Source organism: Salmo salar, chromosome ssa01 (genome assembly GCF_905237065.1).
Source record: "Salmo salar chromosome ssa01, Ssal_v3.1, whole genome shotgun sequence".
Classification (NCBI taxonomy): Eukaryota; Metazoa; Chordata; class Actinopteri; order Salmoniformes; family Salmonidae; genus Salmo; species Salmo salar.
Window position 1 is genome coordinate 11375121 of NC_059442.1, and position 21075 is coordinate 11396195.

Consider the following 21075-nt stretch of genomic DNA (forward strand, 5'->3'; position numbering starts at 1 on the left):
TGAATTATAGATGTCTTTTGAGTAACCTAATTGTGTCACATGGCTGGCTCCAAGCTATGTGCGTAGGGCGATGGCAAAATATAATTTATGATGGGATTTGATGTTTCTGAATAATGAAAGTTCTAAAAATGCATTATGGGTAGTGCATGACCCTAGGATAGCAGCACATTAATTCCGAGTGGTTTTAATGGGCTTTCTCCGTTCTGGTTGCTTTATACTGTTCAATCAAAAATACTGTTTCTGCACAAAACTGACAGTGAAGTCGTCCTATTTGTAGAACACCGCGTTAAAATCCTATTTTGTAGCCTCTAACTGGTTTCTATTTGCATTTTTTGTTCAATTTCAGCATTGTCATACATTTACTAAATGATATAACAAATCAAACATTAAAATACCTTACAGTGGACTGCTGTTGTATTTGGCTCATGTGATAAATGCAATTTGATTTGAATACCATTAGTGAAGGTACAGTGAAAATCCACATCGGTGGATCAATACCTGTAGCTATATTATATAGTAAAATACCATGTACCACTCAGCCCTACATGTGTGTACAGAAATGTATATCAGGGATCATCAACTAGATTTTATATACGTGTGTGTGTGTAATTATTGAGCGGCTGGTCAGGGGGTCGGTACATCATTACAGATACTTTGTAGACTGCAACTTGACAGCAACGAGGACAAACCGATACAACAGTTGACTAAAACGTTCTTACGTTTGTGTACGATCACAATTATGCATGAGAATACTTTGGAACAGATTTCCAAAATAAAAATCACTTGGAATCTGATTCACTGGTGTCTTTTATTTTTTTTATAACTTTTTTTGTTGTTTTTACATGGGATGGGGCAAATTCGTCCTGTGGGCTGCCATTTGGGGAGCCCTGATGTACATTTGGAATATGTTTGAGTGTGTAATTGTAAGTGTGAGCATGTAATTTTAAAGTGTGTGTGTGTTTTTACTCTGGTTGAAATCTCAGGGGAGAGCGTGGTTAACTGTGCCACTTGGATCAGCCATGCAGGGCTAATTAGGCCGAAATGTGTGGAGCAGCATCTTCCACATTCCTGCTCCAACCTCTCCTGAAGACCCAGGGATTATGACTACAGTAGTGACAACTTTATGGGAGGGGATAAGGAAAGTAGAGGAGGGAAGAAGTGCAAAAAATGGAGGGGAAGTCTACACAGAGGTTAGGGAAACACTCCGGAACCAGATGGAGGGGTAGTCTACACAGAGGTTAGGGAAACACTCCGGAACCAGATGGAGGGGTAGTCTACACAGAGGTTAGGGAAACACTCCGGAACCAGATGGAGGGGAAGTCTACACAGAGGTTAGGGAAACACTCCGGAACCAGACAACCAGTTGGTTTCCTCCTCCAAGGAGCCTCTTTTTATTTTTTTATTTTTTTATTTTTTATTTATATTTTTCTTATTATTTTGTGTGTAAACCCCTCCTTTTTATGATTCATTGTTGGTTTGTGTTTCCTTTTTAGGTCAGTGTTTCACAACTCTCTTTTGAGTTTTAAGTTTATTAAAGGGGTAGTTCACCTCTACAAGCCTGTTTTCTGTAATTTTGAGGTGATTTAGGTGTAACATTTGGAACATACTAAAAATGCCTTACCACCCCCATGGATGTAAACCTTGTGACATCACTGCCTGGAATAGTGTTGTGGGTGATGTCACTTGAACTATCCCTTTCAACAACTGCAGTCAGTAACCACTTTACCATCCACATTTCTTTTGTTATGCTAGTGAATTCATACTGTATGGAGGAAAAAAATGAAAAACACGACAGCTGTGATGGCAAAGACAATTTTATAAATGTTGACAGAATTGTTTGTTTGATTATGGTGGGATCCTTTTGTGTCGGTTAAATTAAGTATGCAAGAAATGGCAGTGGAAACGCCTTTTTATGAGCAAATATGTATATAATAACCACCATATCAAAGTAAACTTGATGCTCCTTTCCAATAAATATCAAGGGTCTTATTCTGGTGACGTGATGATTCATGCTTGTCTAACGTTTGACAAATACAAATTCTCGCTCTTATCCATAATAATCTCATGTAGACTACACTATCCAGTGACCGCACAGCCTACCCGTACTGCGAACTGTTGGCCAGAGAGCATGTGCTAAGACCAGAGTAGTTATATTTGCTATTTAACACAACAGTGTTTGTGACAAAACTATTGGGAGAGTTTAACTGCGATGGAAACAACACAACTTTTAGATTTTTATTCGGTGCATGAAAACTTAAGCGAAAAAGTCAATTTTGTGTGCACTACGCCATCACACACTGATTTTTATCCGCAGTAAGTCAGTTTTGTGGAAACGCACCACTGGTCGGAAAATTCTCATGAAAAATCTGTCACAAAACTGGATGAAAACACCAGCTAGGTTAAGTCTTTTTAAAAAAAAAAAAATGTTTTTTTTATATTGATCTTCCTTTTGCACTCTCATAAAACCTCAGGCTGGGTTTGAGAAGCTCATTGTGTTTCCTAGACCTGATAGCCTAACAAGTTCTCTGGTGAGGGTGTGCCCTGAGAACATTCTATGATTACAGTAATCCTGCTTTCCTTTTGCGCTCTTGATTTGTGGCAGAGGCCGCTGCAGTAATGTCTCACTCTTGGTCCTTTTGGCTGTGTTTACACATGCAGCCCAATTCTGATATTTTGCCTAATTAATGAGCTGATCTGATTCATCAAAAGACCAATTAGTGGAAAAAGATCAGAATTGGTCAATCTGTATAAATGCAGCCTTTGAGACTGATGCAACTTAACATTTCCAATGCAAGTTAATTTGTGTCACCCAACAGACCTATCGATCTGTGAGATGACTATCGTGGCCAATCTTAGTGAGTGGAGGTTAAGGCCACGGTTCTCCGTTTAGTAAAGATCTTTCTCTGCCCTCAGACCAAGGGCAGTGCCTCAGATAAGCCATTTTCCCGCTCTTTTTCTTCTTTATCACAACTTAAGGCTAATCAATATCCTGGCTGGCTCTGTGTGTGTGTGTGTGTTAGAAGAAAACAACTGTATTGTCGTCGGGAGAAGAGTAGGAGAGGAAGTGTGACTTCAGGTTCGCCTCTCCATTGTGACATGACGGACGGGGGGCTCGGTCAGTGTTGGCGCGTCAAGCCTGAACCTCGCTTTGTGTCTTCGACTCTTTTTATTATAATTTTTTTTTCAAAATGCAATATATAACAAGGTCTCTATTTTTGTATGGTATGGTAAGAGAGAGGGTGTTTTTTTTTTGTTGTGTGTGTGTTCTGTCAAAACAAGAATGTGAATTTGTGTGTTCTTAGGTATAAGTTTACAGAATGCTTCCGACCAAACAAATCATATTTAGTTTTTGTGAAAACAGAGATTGAACATCTGTAGAGATACTTGCCCCCGGCTGTTTTAATGGCCTGTGGCAGTATTTTTAATGGCCTGTGGTAGCTGGATATTGCACTACAATGTACCAAACCATCTACTAAGGCCTTGGGTGAAACATTTAGTCAATTACACTCAACCCAGAAACCTGGAGTCTTTATATACAGTAACTGTTGGTTATTCAAATGAATCAGGCTGCCTAATCATCATCATCATCGTGGCTTTAATGGCAGTTTGATTTCACTGGAAAGTGGCCAGCCTGTCATGTATTGGTCTTTGAAATGCCGTGATTCTCTTTTCATCATGACATTTAAAGAGTGCCTGCTCTTGTGAAACTACATGGCAATTATGTCATCTGGTGCTTTAGCGTCTGGTCCATGCTGTGTATGCTGGGAAATAATGTGCAGACTGGCTGATAACAAATGGATGTTCTCTTTGAAGGGCTCTTAACAATGCTTCAGCTAGATACATTGTTGGAGGATAACTGTGGTTGGCCATTTCAACAGGTGAAACCCACTGGGTTTGTCAGCTTAAGAACAAAGTAGCATAATGAGTATAGATGCTCTAGGTTGCTATGGTTCCCACCCACACATACAATCTCACGCACAGCAAACATATTGGCACTGAAACCGTGTTCTCTCGTTTATTTTCAGAATGGGCAAAGCGTCACGGAGGATGGGGTCCCACCTGCTGGTCACAAGGTAAGAAGCGTCTTCAGATCACATCTCGCACATGCTCACCAAATAAACTATGCAATGCTGAAACAATTTGAAAAGATGCCTTTGGGAAGAGCTATTTTCCCTCTGCCATTATTTTATGGGAAGTGTGAACAGGAAGACTATTGAAGAAATCTACTGATTCGACTAAAATACAGCAATGAAGGTGAAACTGGGGACTGATAGGCTGTAAGACCACATTGTTTTCTGTATTTTGGCTTTAAATTCTATTGATTTTTATTTTTTTACCCATTTTCCTAACTAGGAAAACCTCAATGAGTTGTGTGTGTGTGCACTTGCATGTGTGCTTGCGTGTGTGCAGTGGCATTGGAAACCCTAAGCAAGGATCAACTGACTATGTGCTGTCAGGATGACTGACTGGGTGGTGTTGGCCAATATTGTGCTGTCAGGATGACCGACATGGGTGGTGTTGGCCAATATTATGCTGTCAGGATGACTGACTGGGTGGTGTTGGCCAATATTGTGCTGTCAGGATGACTGACTGGGTGGTGTTGGCCAATATTGTGCTGTCAGGATGACTGACTGGGTGGTGTTGGCCAATATTGTGCTGTCAGGATGACTGACTGGGTGGTGTTGGCCAATATTGTGCTGTCAGGATGACTGACTGGGTGGTGTTGGCCAATATTGTGCTGTCAGGATGACCGACATGGGTGGTCTTGGCCAATATTGTGCTGTCAGGATGACCGACTTTTTATTTATTTGCATTACTTTTTTTAGATGAGGATAGGGATCTAGATGGAAGGGATTGGTCAAAAATATGCTTTATCTATCTGAACAAGAATATAAACCCAACATGCAACAATTTCAACGATTTTACAGAGTTACAGTTCAAATAAGGAAATCAGTCAATTGAAATAAATTCATCAGGCCCTAATCTATGGATTTCACATGACTGGGCAGGGGAACAGCCATGGGTGGGCCTGGTAGGGCGTAGGCCCAACCACTTGGGAGCCATACCCAGCTAATCAGAATGAGTTTTTCCCCACAAAAGGGCTTTATTACAGACAGAAATACTCATCAGTTTCATCAGCTGTCCGGGTGGCTGATCTCAGACGATCCCACAGGTGAAGAAGCCGGATGTGGAGGTCCTGGGCTGGCGTGGTTACACGCGGTTGTGAGGTCGGTTGGAGGTACTACCAAATTCTCTAAAAAGACATTGGAGACAGCTTATGGTAGATAAATGAACATTACATTTTCTACCAACAGCTGTGGTGGACATTCCTGCAGTCAGCAAGCCAACTGTACGCTCCCTCAACTTGAGACATCTGTGGTATTGTGTTGTGCACATTTTAGAGTTTTTATTGTCCCAAGCAGAAGGTGCACCTGTGTGATCATGCAGTTTAATCAACTTGTTGATATGCTACACCTGTCAGGTGGATGGATTATCTTGGTAAAGGAGAAATGCTCACAACCAGGGATGTAAACTCATTTGAGAGAAATATGCTTTTTGTGCTTATGGAACATTTCTGGGATCTTTTATTTCAGCTCATGAGACTAACACTTCACATGTTGCGTTTTATATTTTGTGTGTGTAAAATATACATACAGTGTCTTCGGAAAGTATTCAGACTCTAAAACTGATTAAATAAAGCAATTTTCTCCGCAATCTACACACAATACCCCATAATGACAGTGAAAACAGGTTGACATTTTTGCTAATTTATTAAAAATAAAACACATGCCTTATTTACGTAAGTATTCAGGCCCTTTGCAATGGGATTTGAAATTGAGCTCAGGTGCATCTTGTTCCCATTGATCATCCTTGATGTTTCTACAACTTCATTGGCGTCCCTCTGTGGGAAATTCAGTTGATTGGGCATTATTTGGAAAGGCACACACCTGTCTATTGAAGGTCTCACAGTTGACCGTGCATGTCAGAGCAAAAACCAAGCCATGAGGTTGAAAGAATTGTCCGTAGAGCTCGGAGACAGGATTGTGCTGAGGCACAGGGAAAGTGTACCAAAAAATGTCTGCAGCATCGAAGGGCCCCAAGAACACAGTGGCCTCCATCCTTAAATGGAAGAAGTTTGGAACCACCAAGACTCTTCCTAGAGCTGGCTGTGCGACCAAACTGAGCAATCAGGAGAGCAGGGCCTTGGTCAGGGAGTTGACCAAGAACCCGATGGTCACTCTGATAGAGCTCTAAGGAGATGGGAGAACCTTCCAGATGGACAACCATCTTTGCAGCACTCCACCAATCAGGCCTTTATGGTAGAATGGCCAGATGGAAGCCACTCCTTGGTAAAAAGGCACAGGACTTCCCGCTTGGAGTTTGCCAAAAAGCACCTAAAGACTCTCAGACCATGAGAAACAAGATTCTCTGGTCTGATGAAACCAAGATTGAACTCTTTGGCCTGAATGCCAAGCGTCACGTCTGGAGGAAACCTGTCACCATCTCTACGGTGAAGCATGGTGGTGGCAGCGTCATGCTGTGGGGATGTTTTTCAGCGGCAGGGACTGGGAGACTAGTCAGGATCGAGGGGAAAGATGAACGGAGCAAAGTACAGAGAAATCCGTGATGAAAAACCTGCTCAGGACCTCAGACTGGGGTGAGGTTCACCTTCCAACAGGACAATGACCCTAAGCACACAGCCAAGACAACGCAGCCGTGGCTTTGGGACAAGCCTCTGTCCTGAGTGGCCCAGACTTGAACCCGGTCTAACATCTATGGAGAGACCTGAAAAATAGCTGTGCAGCGACGCTCCCCATCCAACCTGACAGCTTGAGAGTATCTGCAGAGAAGAATGGGAGAAACCCAAATACAGGTGTGCCAAGCTTGTAGCTTCATACCCAAGAAAGCTGTATTTGTATTTTTTTTATATAAATTTGCTAAAAGTTCTCAACCTGTTTTCGCTTTGTCATTATGGGGTATTGTGTTTAGATTGCTGAGGATTTTTAACTCTATGTACAGTGCATTTGGAAACAATTCATACCCTTTTTCCACATTTTGTTACTTCATAGCCTTATTCTAAAATGAGGGGGGGAAAACAATTGATTCCAATCTACACACAATACCCTATAATGACTTAGCAAAAACAGGTTTTTAGAAATGTTTGCAAATTTATTAAAAAAACAATTATTTTTAAGTATTCAGACCCGTTGCTATGAGACTGGAAATTGAGCTCAGGTGCACTTAGCTGCATGGTGACACCTTACAACTAATTGGCTCTCCTTTTTTCTCCCAGCCTGTTAGTGGAACCAACGGCACACAGGAAAGGTGGGCAGGCATCTGGTGTTGCTCATTGGGCTAAAGCATGACTCGTTGTTGGTCTACACTGTGGACAGGCTCCTGAACAGCTTCTATCCCCAAGCCAAAATACTACTAAATAGCTAACTGAATGGCCGTTCGGCCATATCTGAGTTGACCCTTGAATTTTACACACTCGCGCACACTGACACTCCAAAATGCACCCACATTTATACTGACTACACACACACACACACATACAATCATCATTTTATGTTGCTGCTACTCTGTTTATCATATATCCTGATGCCTAGTCACCTTGTCCCTATACATATCTACCTCTATCACTCCAGTATGATTGCACATTGTAATTATGGTATTGGAACTGACCGTGTGTGATTTGATATATGTAAGTCGCTCTGGATAAGAGCGTCTGCTAAATGACGTAAATGTAAATACATATATCAATCAATCTTCTTACTTTATTGTCTTCCTCTTTATTTCTACACCCTTATTTTTTTGTACTATATTGATTACTGCGTTATTGGGTTTGGAGCAAGAAAGGCATTTAACACAAACTTCACTTTTTGGCTTTGGAGAAGTAAGGCTTAGAGCTGTAAACATGGACATGGTATTCTGATAGAGTTGAAAGTGGAATACATGTAAGCATTCATTTAGATGTATTATTTTATATTTTTCATCAACAAAACACTCAATTATGGAATTTGTGGAAGAATGGGGTTGCATCCCTCCAATAGACACTTGTATAATTTATGCCAAGGTGAATTGAAGCCGTTCTGGTGGTTCATGGTGGCCCAACACCCTATTAAGACACTTTATGTTGGTGTTTCCTTTATTTTGGCAGTTACCTGTATATTGTTGTAAAATCCCTCTCCTCTCTAGAGCAGTGCTTTCTCACCCAGGACCTTAACAACATCTCTATATGGAGGTTGTTGTTCCATGTAGCCAATTTGTTGGCTAGCTAATGATGGGCATATAAAGTAACTGGGAAGTAGAGCCTTTTTATTTATTTATTTTAATTTTTATTTAATAAAATTTTTACTTTCCATATCTGACCAGGAAGTACTCGTGGTCCTTGACGAGGTGTCAGGAAGTACTCGTGGTCCTTGACGAGGTGTCAGGAAGTACTCGTGGTCCTTGACGAGGTGTCAGGAAGTACTCGTGGTCCTTGACGAGGTGTCAGGAAGTACTCGTGGTCCTTGACGAGGTGTCAGGAAGTACTCGTGGTCCTTGATGAGGTGTCAGGAAGTACTCGTGGTCCTTGACGAGGTGTCAGGAAGTACTCGTGGTCCTTGACGAGGGGTCAGGAAGTACTCGTGGTCCTTGATGAGGGTACTGTCCTCTCTCTGACTTGTGCTGAAGAACTTTGGAAGGATTTCAAATGTCGCTTTCTCCTCTTATCCCCATAGCCCTGTAATTTAAACAGATTTTTAAGGAGTTTCTACATTTTTTGTAATTTAGCAGACGCTCTTATCCAGAGCGACTTAGTTAGTGCATTCATCTTAAGATTGATATGTGATTGTCCCACCTAGGTGTCATAGTAAGTACATTTTTCCTCAAAGTAGTTATCAGCTGGGTCAGAGCTAGTAAGAGGGGGTTGCAGGGGCCAGAGTGTTGTGGGAATATTTAAGAATCTTTTGTGTAGGGTTTGCGCATAGCCTGAAGGTAGGGAGGGGCAGTTCCTCTTGCTGCTCCATAGGCAAGTACTATGGTCTTGTAGTGGACGTGAGCTTCGACTGGAAGCCAAGCCAGTGGAGTGCGTGGAGGAGCGGGGTGACATGGGAAGACTTGAAGGTTGAACACCAGGTGGGCTGCAGCATTCTGGGTAAGTTGTTTATGTGAGGTAGGGTCATATTCTACTGATTGTCATAGAGCATGAACCTGCAGGAGTGAGTAACTGCTTTGATGTTTACAGAGAATGACAGGATGTTGTCTGCGCCAAGGTTCTTTGCACTCTGGGAGGGGGACACCGTGGAGTTGTCAACCATGATGGAGAGGTCTTGGAGTGGGCAGGCCTTCTCCGGGAGGAAGAGCAGCTCGGTCTTGTTGCGCTTGAGGTGGTAGGCCGACATCCAAGTGGCGATATCTGCAGGCACGCAGAGATGCGTGTTGCCACCTAGGTGTCAAAAGGGGGGTAAGGAGAAAAGTAGAGTGTCCTCTGCATAGCAATGATAGGAGAGACCATGTGAGAATTTGACGGAGTCGACTGAGTTGGTGTGTAGAAAGGAAAAGGCCTAAAACTGAGCCCTGGGGGACACCAGTAATGAGAGTACGTGGTGCAGACATGGATCCTCTCCACATCACCTGGGAGGAGCGGCCTGCCAGGTAGGATGCAATCCAAGTGTGTGCAGAGCCTGAGACGCCCAGCCCTGAGCGGGTGGAAAAAAGGATCTGATGGTTGTCGAAGGCAGCGGATAGATCTAGGAGCATGCGGAGAGTCAGCGTTGGCAGTGCGGAGAGTCAGCGTTGGCAGTGCGGAGAGTCAGCGTTGGCAGTGCGGAGAGTCAGCGTTGGCAGTGCGGAGAGTCAGCGTTGGCAGTGCGGAGAGTCAGCGTTGGCAGTGCGGAGAGCCCCTGTGACGCCGAGAAGAGCAGTCTTGGTTCAGTGAACTGTCTTGCAGCCTGACTGGTAAAAAAAAATAATGGCCATTTAGCAGACTCTTTTTATCCAAAGCGACTTAGTCATGTCGTGCATACATTTTACGTATGGATGGTCCTGGGAATCGAACCCACTACCCTGGCGTTCCAAGTGCCATGATTTGCCAACTGGGCTACAGAAGATGGTTCTGATAGTGAGAGAGTTGGTCAGAGAGGGCACTTAAGTGTTTTGGAAGTCAAAGAAAGAAGGGATACCGATCTGTAGTTTGTCGGAGGGGAGCGACTCTGGCCATGTTGAAGACAGAGGGGACACAGCCAGTGGTCAGGGATGAGGAATGGGAGGTCTCCAGAGATGGTCTGTAGAAGGGAGGAGGAGATGGGGTCAAGCAGGCAGCTTGTCGGGCGGCTGGACGTCAAATTACACCAACACGTCTAATCAAATTGTAGCACAATACAGGCAATTAAAACGTAATAACATCTGATGGGAGATTTGGGAAATCTCCTTCAGACAGCTGTAATGCGGTCTGAGCCTTAGCTGAGCTGCAAATGATATTACTTAGCAGTTTTCTCTGTAGCAATAACGCTACAGTGCCACTGTGTAGGTATAGAACTACTGTTTCAAGCCAGCCTCTACGGTTTCTCCCTGGTGTCATCGTCCTTGCGGGGATGTTTTTGGAGGAAAGTTTCATCAATCCCCTCCAGGGCTTAGTTTGAAGGGGTGTGAAATGAACTGGAGTCATTCATTTCCGTACCTGAAGAGTGAGCGTTGTGAAATTGGGTTGGAAGTGTTGATGGTTTAATTTGATGTAAAGTTGGCATAGCCAGTTGATATTGAGCAATAATTTAGGGGATGTTTACTACATATAAAATACATGTATTTTGAATTTGTGTTCATTTGGTGTTATTTCATGAAGGCAACAATTGCCTTTCTTCTTTAGCAAAAATACAATTTTAAACACCGCTGCACTGAAAAGGAGCTCTGTGCAAAAGGAATCCTAGTGAGTGATTATACTGTTAGGCTGCACAGTTGGTCAGTTGCTTGGCATGGCTGGCTTTGTTATGGTTGCTTGGCATGGCTGGCTTTGTTGTCATGGTTGCTTGGCATGGCTGGCTTTGTTGTCATGACATTCAATAAGACTGTGCCAACGACAACCGAGGCTGTGGTGAAGTAAGCTCATAATTCAATTATTCAGGATTGACTTTTTTTTAGGTAAATGGCACATTTGGGGAAAGGCTGTTGCCTCAGTCATTTCAAGGAATAAAGAAAACAGCCACTTTAATAATTCTGTATTTTATTCCATAAAGGCCTAAGTGGTGATGAGTATTGATAGAACAATGGGGCTTTGCAGAAGAGCTGTCAGTCAGAGGACTGATGCACGATACAAACGCACACCTACAAACAGTATATAGTGCATTCATAAAGTATTCAGACCCCTTCCCCTTTTCTACATTTTGTTACGTTACAGCCTTATTCTAAAATGGATTAAATTAAATGCTTTCCTCATCAATCTACACACAATACCCCATAATGACAAGGCAAAAACTTTTTTTTAATTTGAGCAAATGTATACAAAAAACCAAGATGCGTTATTTACTTAAGTATTCAGACCTTTTGCTATGAGAATCGAAATTGAGCTCCAGTACATGCTGTTTCCATTGATCATCCTTGATGTTTCAGCAACTTGATTGGAGTCCACCTGTGGTACATTTTTTAATTGATTGGACATGATTTGGAAAGGCACACACCGGTCCATATAAGGTCCCACAATTGACAGTGCATGTCAGAGCATAAACCAAGCCATGAGGTCGAAGGAATTGTCCGTAGAGCTCCGAGACAGGACTGTGTTGAGGCACAGATCTGGGGAAGGGTACCAAAACATTTCTGCAGCATTGAAGGTCCCCAAGAACACAATTCCCTCCATCATTCTTAACTAGAAGAAGTTTAGAACCACCAAGGCTCTTCCTAGAGCTGGCCGCCCAGTCAAACTGAGCAATCGGGGGGAGAAGGGTCTTGGTCAGGGAGGTGACTAAGAACCCAATGGTCACTCTGACAGTTCCTCTGTGGTGATAGGAGAACCTTTCCAGATGAACAACCATCTGTGCAGCATTCCACCAATCAGGCCTTTATGTTAAAGTGGCCAGACGGAAGCCACTCCTCCAGTAAAAGGCACATGACAGCCCAGTTGGTGTTAACCAAAAGGCACCTGAAGGACTCAGACCATGAGAAACAAGATTCTCTGGCCTGATGAAACCAAGATTGAACTCTTTGTCCTGAATGCCAAGCATCACATCTGGAGGAGACCTGGCACCATCCCAGATCCTTGATGAAAACCTGCTCCAGAAGAGACTGGGGCGACGGTTCACCTTCCAACAGGACAACGACCCTACGCACACAGTGGCTTCGGTACAAGTCTCTGCATGTTCTTGAGTGGCCCAGCCAGAGCCCAGACTTGAACCCGATTTGAACATCTCTGGAGAGACCTGAAAATAGCTGTGCAGCGACGCTCCCCATCCAACCCGACAGAGCTTGAGGCTCTGCAGAGAAGAATGGGAGAAACTCTCAAAATAAAGGTGTGCCAAGCTTGTAGCGTTTTATTATTTGTAAAACATTTGCAAACATTTCTAAAAACCTGTTTTTGCTTTGTCATGTGTGTGGGGAGGGGGGGACGATTTAATACATTTTAGAATAAGGCTGTAACGTAACAATGTAGAAAAAGTAACAGGGTCTGAATACTTTCCGACTACACTGTATAGCACATTTAGACTGCCACTGTCCCATCTAGTGGAAATCGCTCAGCTCTGCATCCAGGACAAGATTCATGCCGATTTTAAACCTTAACCTGTGTCTGCGAGTGTCTGTGTCTGACATATAGTCACCAGTCACACCTTTCAGCCCTAGAAGCAGATGAGGGGCTTTGGGCTAGTAATGCTTTTGTTCCATTGGTGTCAATGAGATTAGTAAAGTTACTAATGTGACATAATGGGCTTTTGGTTTCGTTTAGCGCTGCTCTGGGCTATGTTTTTAACGCTCGACTGCCTGCTGCACTTTTTAAGAAGAGCAGGGCCTGTTTATTTATTTATATATTTTATTTATATATATTTTTTTATATCACTTTCCTCCAGTCGACAGCCATTTTGAGGTCACACAGCCTCTCGAAGCACGTAGGCCGGGGTGTAGTGCATCAATATTCCATCATTTTCCGGGGAAAACTGTGTATGAGAAGTAACTATTCTGTGAGGCTGTGTGACCTCAAAATGGCTGTCGACTGGAGGAAAGTGATATAAAAAATATTCCCTCTTACACCTCAGGCTCCAAATGCATGTCTTTGTTTAGTCAAAGTGTGTGCACCCCTTCTGAATGCCTCTCAACATTGAGATGAAAGAATGCAAAAGAGTCGGTTGTGATTCCGTGTTGAATCGTCTTCATCAGGATTAGCACCTGCTCACGATCGTGTGTGTCGGTCATGTTTGCCCTATGGGTGCTCTGTATTGAGCCATTCCAATTTAGGGTTTTAAGTATTGACCAGTATGATGGGTTGATTGTGTGTAGATGAGGTATTAGAGATGGACCTCTGTGTGGGGGGCATGTTGATGGAAGTAATGCAGGCCTCCATTCATACTGGAAGTCCCCAGTCAGCAGCGTGTGTGTTCATTCATTTTCATGGCGTAGGCATGGTAAATGCTCATCCACCCCCCCCATTTCAGGCCCCAATGCTCTGAGCGTGCGCCGCACACACACACACACACACACACACACACACACACACACACACACACACACACACACACACACACTCATCCTGTCAGCAGCTCACTTCTGAATATAACTGTCATTTATTCTGCTCTACCTGACCTAAACAATGAACAGAGGCAGGAACTATGCCTGGGGGCACATCAACTCAACAGTAGAAGGGGTCAAAGGTCAGATTCGAAATGGACAACACCGTACCTGTCGAATAATTACAGCTGACCTAAACCTGGCATTTCGACTGGTCGGTTTAGATGACAACGTTTTCCCCCTGGGCATCAGCTCTGGTTTGAGATCCATTGCATGCTGGACCTGTAAATTGCACCAGGATTTCACGTCACTCTTGTCCATGGCAATGACACCTCCAAACGCCTGTTTCTTGCGATTTAATCAATCTCATAATTTGGCTACGTTTTTTTGTTGTCTCGAGTGGATGTCAACCTCTTGGTTTGAATTTCACATCTTCAAAGTCTTCTTGTGTCCAACTTGTCGGTGCTCCCCTAATACACCTGTAACTAAGGGACAGTAGAGGACAAGAAGATTGACTATAGTCAATCAACAAACATGGCTTTCCCTATGAAAATCCTGCACTCTATAGAAAAGCAACCCATAATTAAAGCTGCAAGCAGCAATGCCGGGGTTCAAGCTGTGGCCCCACTGTGTCACCATCAGGACAAATTTGGAGACATCACCCTAGGATGAGCTACTTCTTCTGTACACCTTACCACACTTGGCAAATATCAGAATTCAATCAACCACATCATGCAAAATACTTTTGCTGAATTTAACTTTTTAATTGATATTGACTACTTTAAACATGGTTTTTCTCCTGAACCGCTGGACCGAATTTGGTATATAGCATCTATGGAGGCTCATCTTTAAACACAACATTTTTCCCACGAGTCTATTTAAAAACAACATGGTCGCTATGAGCCATTGAGCTAACATAAATATTTTCTGTCCAACAGTGCCGTCATGCTGCCATACTCTACAGGTTACCTAGACTCACCTCCCTGAGCGTGTGTGCCAAATTTCATCACTCTTGAGACAAACCGCTCGAGATATAAACGTGTCGGTTATTATTACTAATAATAAACTATCACTCCAATAAATACAGTAGGGTTTCACAAGCTTCGCTACTTAAAACCCTAACTACTCAAGTCTTAAGGGACTGCAGTGCCTTGACATGTACTAGTGTGCCCTTTGCTTATAGTGATCAAATCAGGCCTGCACTGATAGATCACTATACAGAGAGTGCACTGTACTATGCTTTAGACATTTTAAACATGCAGTGGATTTTTCTCATTTCTGGTCATGTGGTGTATCTGATGTCATGAGGCTTTACTGTCTATGTCGGTACAGCTTGGGACTTCACACCTCAGGAGGAGAGCGTGTGTGAGAGAGGCTCTTTTCTACCTCCGGAGGTCCCGCACGACAGTTGTCCCGTGTGTGTGTGTGTCCCCCCCCCCCCCCCTCAAAGCAGGACGATGTAAACGGAATTGTCTCGTTCAGCCCAACAGAATAAATTGTAATAGGAGAGCAATTGTTTTTGAAATCGCAAAAAAATGTGTAGACATTTTCCTAATATTAGATACTTGAAATTGCAGTGAAAGCTGGTTACTCTGAAATTGACAGTGTACTGTAGCTTTAAAGGAATCTCAAACGCCTTCATTTAGTTTAATGCAAAGGCGACCAGGAACACAAGCATCCACTGCCTAGTGAATTAACTTTTTCAGTCGCAATCAGCTTTTTTTTTTTTTTCATGTAATGATTTGCATGATATTAATGAAATGAAGCATGGTTTGTTCTCAGATTTATTTTTGGCTTACCTATCTATTGTTTAGCTCTCTAGCTAGCTTAGCTAGTATGTGAGGAGGATGCAGGCATTTTGTTTAGCTTGCTACCTAGTTCTGTATGAATGACACTGTCAGGGATTGTTCTGCCATTGAAAACCTTGAGCGGGCCGCCTAAGCTCTTTTTCATGCTGCCTAAGTCCAAACAGTGTACATTTAGAAATACGTTTTCAGCATGGAAAAACTTTCAGTCAGAACTTAAACGACTTAAAACCAGATGTAATGTAATTGAAAAATGCATTTAGCAGTATTGATTTTATGTTTGAGCAAAAGGACACTGCATTAGCCAATGCAAAATGCATAGAATTGCAGGAAATTCACTTTAAAACTGCAATATTTTCTCTTATATCCATGGCAGATGTAGAATCACAGGAAATTAGGTATTGAACTTCACACACTTCTCTCAGCTCCATGGAGAAATGTGTAGAATTGCAGGAAGTAGTCGTAAAAATGGGGTGCATCTAAAATCTTCCCTAAAATTCAGCCATGGCGACGGGCTGACTGCGCCCATTACCACTCCTCGTGCCACGCCCAACACCTAAGCCCCCTTTTGATCCAGGAAAAACCCTGACTGTATGATAACGTTACTGTACTTTTTTATATTCGTATGTGAGGAGTGAACATTCTTTTTTGCTGTGCTGAAATTGCTTGAGGGAGGGAGAGATGTTCAGATCTAGGATCAGCTGGGGATGTCTTCTATGATCAACATTTGTAACTCATCACCACTCTCCAGGAGCCACGCTGCTACTACTTCAGGAGGTGTATATGTGGAGTGTGGGTGAGTGGCACTATGAGTAACTTCACGCTATTCTTCAGGATCCAAGACTACTGCTTCAAGATGTGTGTGTGTCTTGTCACCACTTTGCATCGAGTGTCACTTCTTTTGAGAAAGTGTGTTTTGTGTTTAAAAAGCTGTTTAGGTTCAGCGAACCTCTGTGCCTGATGTTTAGGAAAGCTAGAGGGCAGATAACATGTTGTTTTACCCCTGCTGATCTCCTCAGCCTTACTACCAGAGGTGCTGTTTATGTTCATAATGTTCAGTTTCGTGGACAAACATTTCTGCTGTCAGTCAGATTTAATGACGTATTTGCACCCCTTTTTAGCAACGTTAAGTTCCAGCTGTGATTAGCTTGTCAAGTTGGCAGCACACTGGAGATTTGCCTTGCCTGCATGTGTGTTGCACTCCTAGCCTCCTCCTCGGAGGCCTTCTTCGTATTCATTAGGGTACAATGTAGCAAAATATTTAGCTATGGAAATAAAAAAAGTAATGTCTCTTATTGGACAAAACCATGTACTCACTCCCTGTGTCAGCCTGTTTTCTTCTGTTTGGTGCCTAGTGAATAGGACCCTAGACTAGCTGTGTTGGAACATGCCTTTGGCCACAGAGGAGAGCCAAACACTTCACATTCCTTCATAGTTGAGGGGCGTGGTGGGGGTACAGAATGCGATCTCTCCAAAAAGAAATTGAGGAGTGAAACCAGAAGGAGATTCCTCTAAACTCCGTATCTTGGTGGCGTCTTCAGCCGTAAACACACTTATTATGCGGATGTTATAACGGCTGTTGGGAGTGGAGGTCAGGGAAGTGATTGGGTGACATCAGAACTGAATCGCGATCCCTATCGAGTTCTGTAATTGCTGACTTTTTTACTGTAAATTTGAATATGTTTCTCTTGGCTGTACTCACATGCTCTAAACACTAGACTGGGGAGTAGCCATTTGACAGCTGGGAACTGGACAGCTTGGCTGACCCTCTGACCGAACATGACATGCCTCAGTTTTCAAACTTTTTTGTTTGCCCGATTTGTTTGTAAAATCTATTTGCGGGCCAGAAAAAGTACAGTTATTTGAAAATATAGGTCCATTTTATCACTTCTATATACTTTCGTTCTAGTTTTACACGTTCAAAAGTGGCCTGGAGTTGATTTTATTAACCCATAATAATAATTCTACCCATCCACCCGCTAACTAAATGTTAAAAAAAAAATGTTTGAACGGGTCGGGGTTTGCCCACCCCTGCGCTAAACTGACGTCAAAAAACAGCATTCCAGCCAAGGTCGTGCAGGCCTACAGTATGTAATGGATTGGATTTGCAGCGCTTTTCCAAGGGTTCAAAGTGCTTTTGGTTGGGATGAAGCATACTTCATCCACACAATGTGCAGCACCCACCTTGTTTTTTTTTATGGTGGTACAGTATTTCTACAGGTGTTTGGCAGACATTAAGTGTCATTTAAGTCCATAGTCATTTTAGCAGTAAAAGTTTCACATAGTTCCTCATGCATATTGATGATGGTGAGGGGAGCAAGGGGCTGACTCCACTCTGTCTACTCTCCAAGGCCAACAGACTCTGGGACTAACTGACTGGGCTCCAGCCTTCTACACTGGGAGACTGCACTGTGTGTGCCAAGACCAAGCTTAGCCAAGACCAAGCTTAGCCAAGACCAAGCTTAGCCAAGACCAAGGTAGCATTCCACATATGCAAATGATGTATAGGACAAGATCATTTATACCATATTTATGAACTTCAAGAGACAGAATATCTTCACAAAGCCTGGAGAGTTTCTGGTACCCACGCCTAGCATATCCACAGAGATTCACATGCTAACATGTTCAGCAGGGTTGGAGTCAATTCCATTTTAAATTCCAGTCAATTCAGAAAGTGAACAAATTCCAAATGTTCCTAACTGAAAAGCATTGACGAGAATTGGAATGGGAATTTCAGTGTACTTCCTGAATTGAAATGGAATTGACCCTGATGTTCAATGTAACCAGAGCGGTGAGTCAGCTAAATCGCTAGCTAGCACAAAGTGTTACATACTATTTCTGTTGTCAGGCAGGATTAGACCTTGGCCTGCTCTCTGAACCCTGAGACGGCCTGGAAGGCGCCAACACAGTGGGTAGGCGTGGGTGATGCACACATTAGTGAAACACGGCTTTGTATGGTCACCGGCTCTCATTTATGGCCTGGTTTAGTACCATACAATCACATGTTCTACTGTAGTTCAGGTAGGTTTTCCCCCTCACTGCAATGAACTTGGTGTAGAATGTTGAGCAAGCTTTTCGGTTATTGTAGCAGTCTCAACTGTGCTTTTGGCTAGTATACTGTAGCGAACAGCCTGCTTTGATACTACATCTATATAACCTTATAGCAGTTGTCACTCCACACTTTGTCTGTCAGTAGAGATCAGTAGGCCTAAAATAGTTTGTTTATGCAGGGACTTTTGGGGTCCCCAAGTGAGATTTGGTTGGATCCCCCACAAACATTTTAGTGCCCACCCCCCCCACACTTTCTTAGGTGATTTCCTGTAATTCTTCAAATTTTTCCATGGGGCAAAAAAAAGTAGTAAAAATGTTAAGCTAATTTCCTGTAATTCTACATAACTCATGTTAATGATATCGGAGTGAGATTGACTAACAAAATCAATGTGGGGCGCCCTGGAGGGGAGGGCCCCTGGGCACGTGTCCTGTGTGACCAGTCGGTATTCAGCAATGATTACCACAAGATGGCTGGCTATACTAATTTCGCAATCAAAAAATGATCTGACATGGCTAATTCAGTGACTGACATAACAAGAGAAATTGCTGATATACAACCACATTTCAAACTTGTACATTGTGTATTCTGAGTTCCAAATGTCAACCAAAATTGCTTCTGGCAGAAAATGCAGCCTGACGTGCCATATGTGATGGTGCCAGACCGGCAGACAAAACAGTGACACAATCAGCCTTGTGACGAGTGTCTGGCTGTTCTGTATTCAGGAGAGCTGGGAGTTGCCTGGCAGTCACAGAGCGTTGTCTCGACAGATGGAGCTGAGTTTTTTTGCAACAGGGCCATGAGGTATGGATACGCCGCCATATGCTTTGATGCTAACACATCGTCAGAACACTCTTACTCTCTTTCTCACTTCTCTCTGACACACTCACCTTCTCACTCTCTTTATCCCTTTTTCTCAGTGCTTTTTACCAGTCACCCCATCTTTATACGACCCCAATCACACCATGCCATTACATCATTAACCACCACATCTCTCCTTCCCTCCTTACCTCATCTTCTACTATCTATAAACTGTTGCTAAGCCCCTCCACAGGCCTGTCTCAGCAGGCATGGCATTACATAGCATTTAGTTTCCTGTGATTAACAGGGCTAGCTGCCAGGACCAAGAGTGCTAGGGCATTGGGGTTCCTGCTAACGCTGCACGCACGCACACACACACACACATGCACGCACGCATGCACACATTTTAGAAGGGGAAGGAGAATAAATAAAGCTGTGACTGTGAGAAACGGTGTTCTGAGGGAGCTGTGTTCCGCCATACCAGAACATTCCTGAAGCTAGTAGGGAATGATCCGTTCAGGACGGACTGAGGGTGTTTAAAAAGAGACCAGACTCTGGGGAAATATCCAGCCAGACTAAGATTGGACAGTGAGTCAGATAATGCCATCTCACACGTTCAGTATCACCATTTTGTGCGTGCGTGCATGCCTCTGTGCTTACTCAGCAAATCAAATGTATATTCTTCAGGCTGGGGCATGAAGTTCCCGCAATGTGGTCATTGCGTTGCCACAACAGCTATGCACTCTTGGCTGACGTTAACGTTACTTGAGTTACACGCCATAAACTCTTATCGTACTGTATTTCATTTTGGAGAGTCGGGAAAGCGGCTGTTAATAGTCTTTAGGCCAATTGTGAAGTTTTCACCTTGGTCAGACGAACTCTGGGCTGTGAACTGCAGTACACTCTGTGGTTGAAGATGTCTTTCCGTTACAGTTCATCCATCCTATGGGATGTATTATTCATTCAGTGCAATGAGTCAGTCTCTCTGGCCTTGTCTGAATATTAAAAACAAATCTACTTTCCTTGAGTAAAACCACTGATCTAACACTGTAAGACTTGTCCTGTCCTGAAGCTACTCCTGTGTTGTCTTGGCTGTGTGCTTTGGGTCGTTGTTCTGTTGGAAGGTGAACCTTCGCCCGAGTCTGAGGTCCTGAGCACTCTGGAGCAGGTTTTCATCAAGGATCTCTCTGTACTTTCCTCTGTTCATCTTTGACCTGATCCTGACTAGTCTCCCAGTCCCTGCTGCTGAAAAACATCCCCACAGCATGATGATGCTGCCACCACCATGCTTCACCGTAGGGATGGTGCCAGGTTTCCTCCAGACGTGATGCTTTTCATTCAGACCAAAGAGTTCAATCTTGGTTTCATCAGACCAGAGTCTTGTTTCTCATGGTCTGAGAGTCTTTAGGTGCCATACGGTCAACTCCAAGTGGGCTGTCGTGCCTTTTACTAAGGAGTGGCTTCCGTCTGGGCATTCGACCATAAAGGCCTGATTTTGGTGGAATGCTGCAGAGATGGTATTTTTATTTCACCTTAATTTAACTGGGTAGGCTAGTTGCGAACAAGTTCTCATTTACAACTGCGACCTGGCCAAGATAAAGCAAAACAGTGCGACACAAACAACAACAGAGTTGCACATGGAATAAACAAACATACAGTCAATAACACAATAGAAAAAAGTCTATATACAGTGTGTGCAAATGAGGTAAGGCAATAAATAGGCCAGAG

General features: G+C 43.3%; 1 protein-coding gene across 3 annotated transcripts in view; it reads left to right on the forward strand.

Annotated features, from left to right (window-relative positions):
* The window catches only part of LOC106612640 (ribosomal protein S6 kinase 2 alpha), an 88055-nt gene that overhangs the window by 6135 nt on the left and 60845 nt on the right, over window positions 1–21075 (forward strand). For all 3 annotated transcript variants that reach the window (XM_014214040.2, XM_014214199.2, XM_014214259.2), the window contains exon 2: window positions 4026–4073. In XM_014214040.2, the coding sequence (XP_014069515.1) occupies window positions 4026–4073 (48 nt within the window). The remainder of the gene's footprint in view (window positions 1–4025; window positions 4074–21075) is intronic.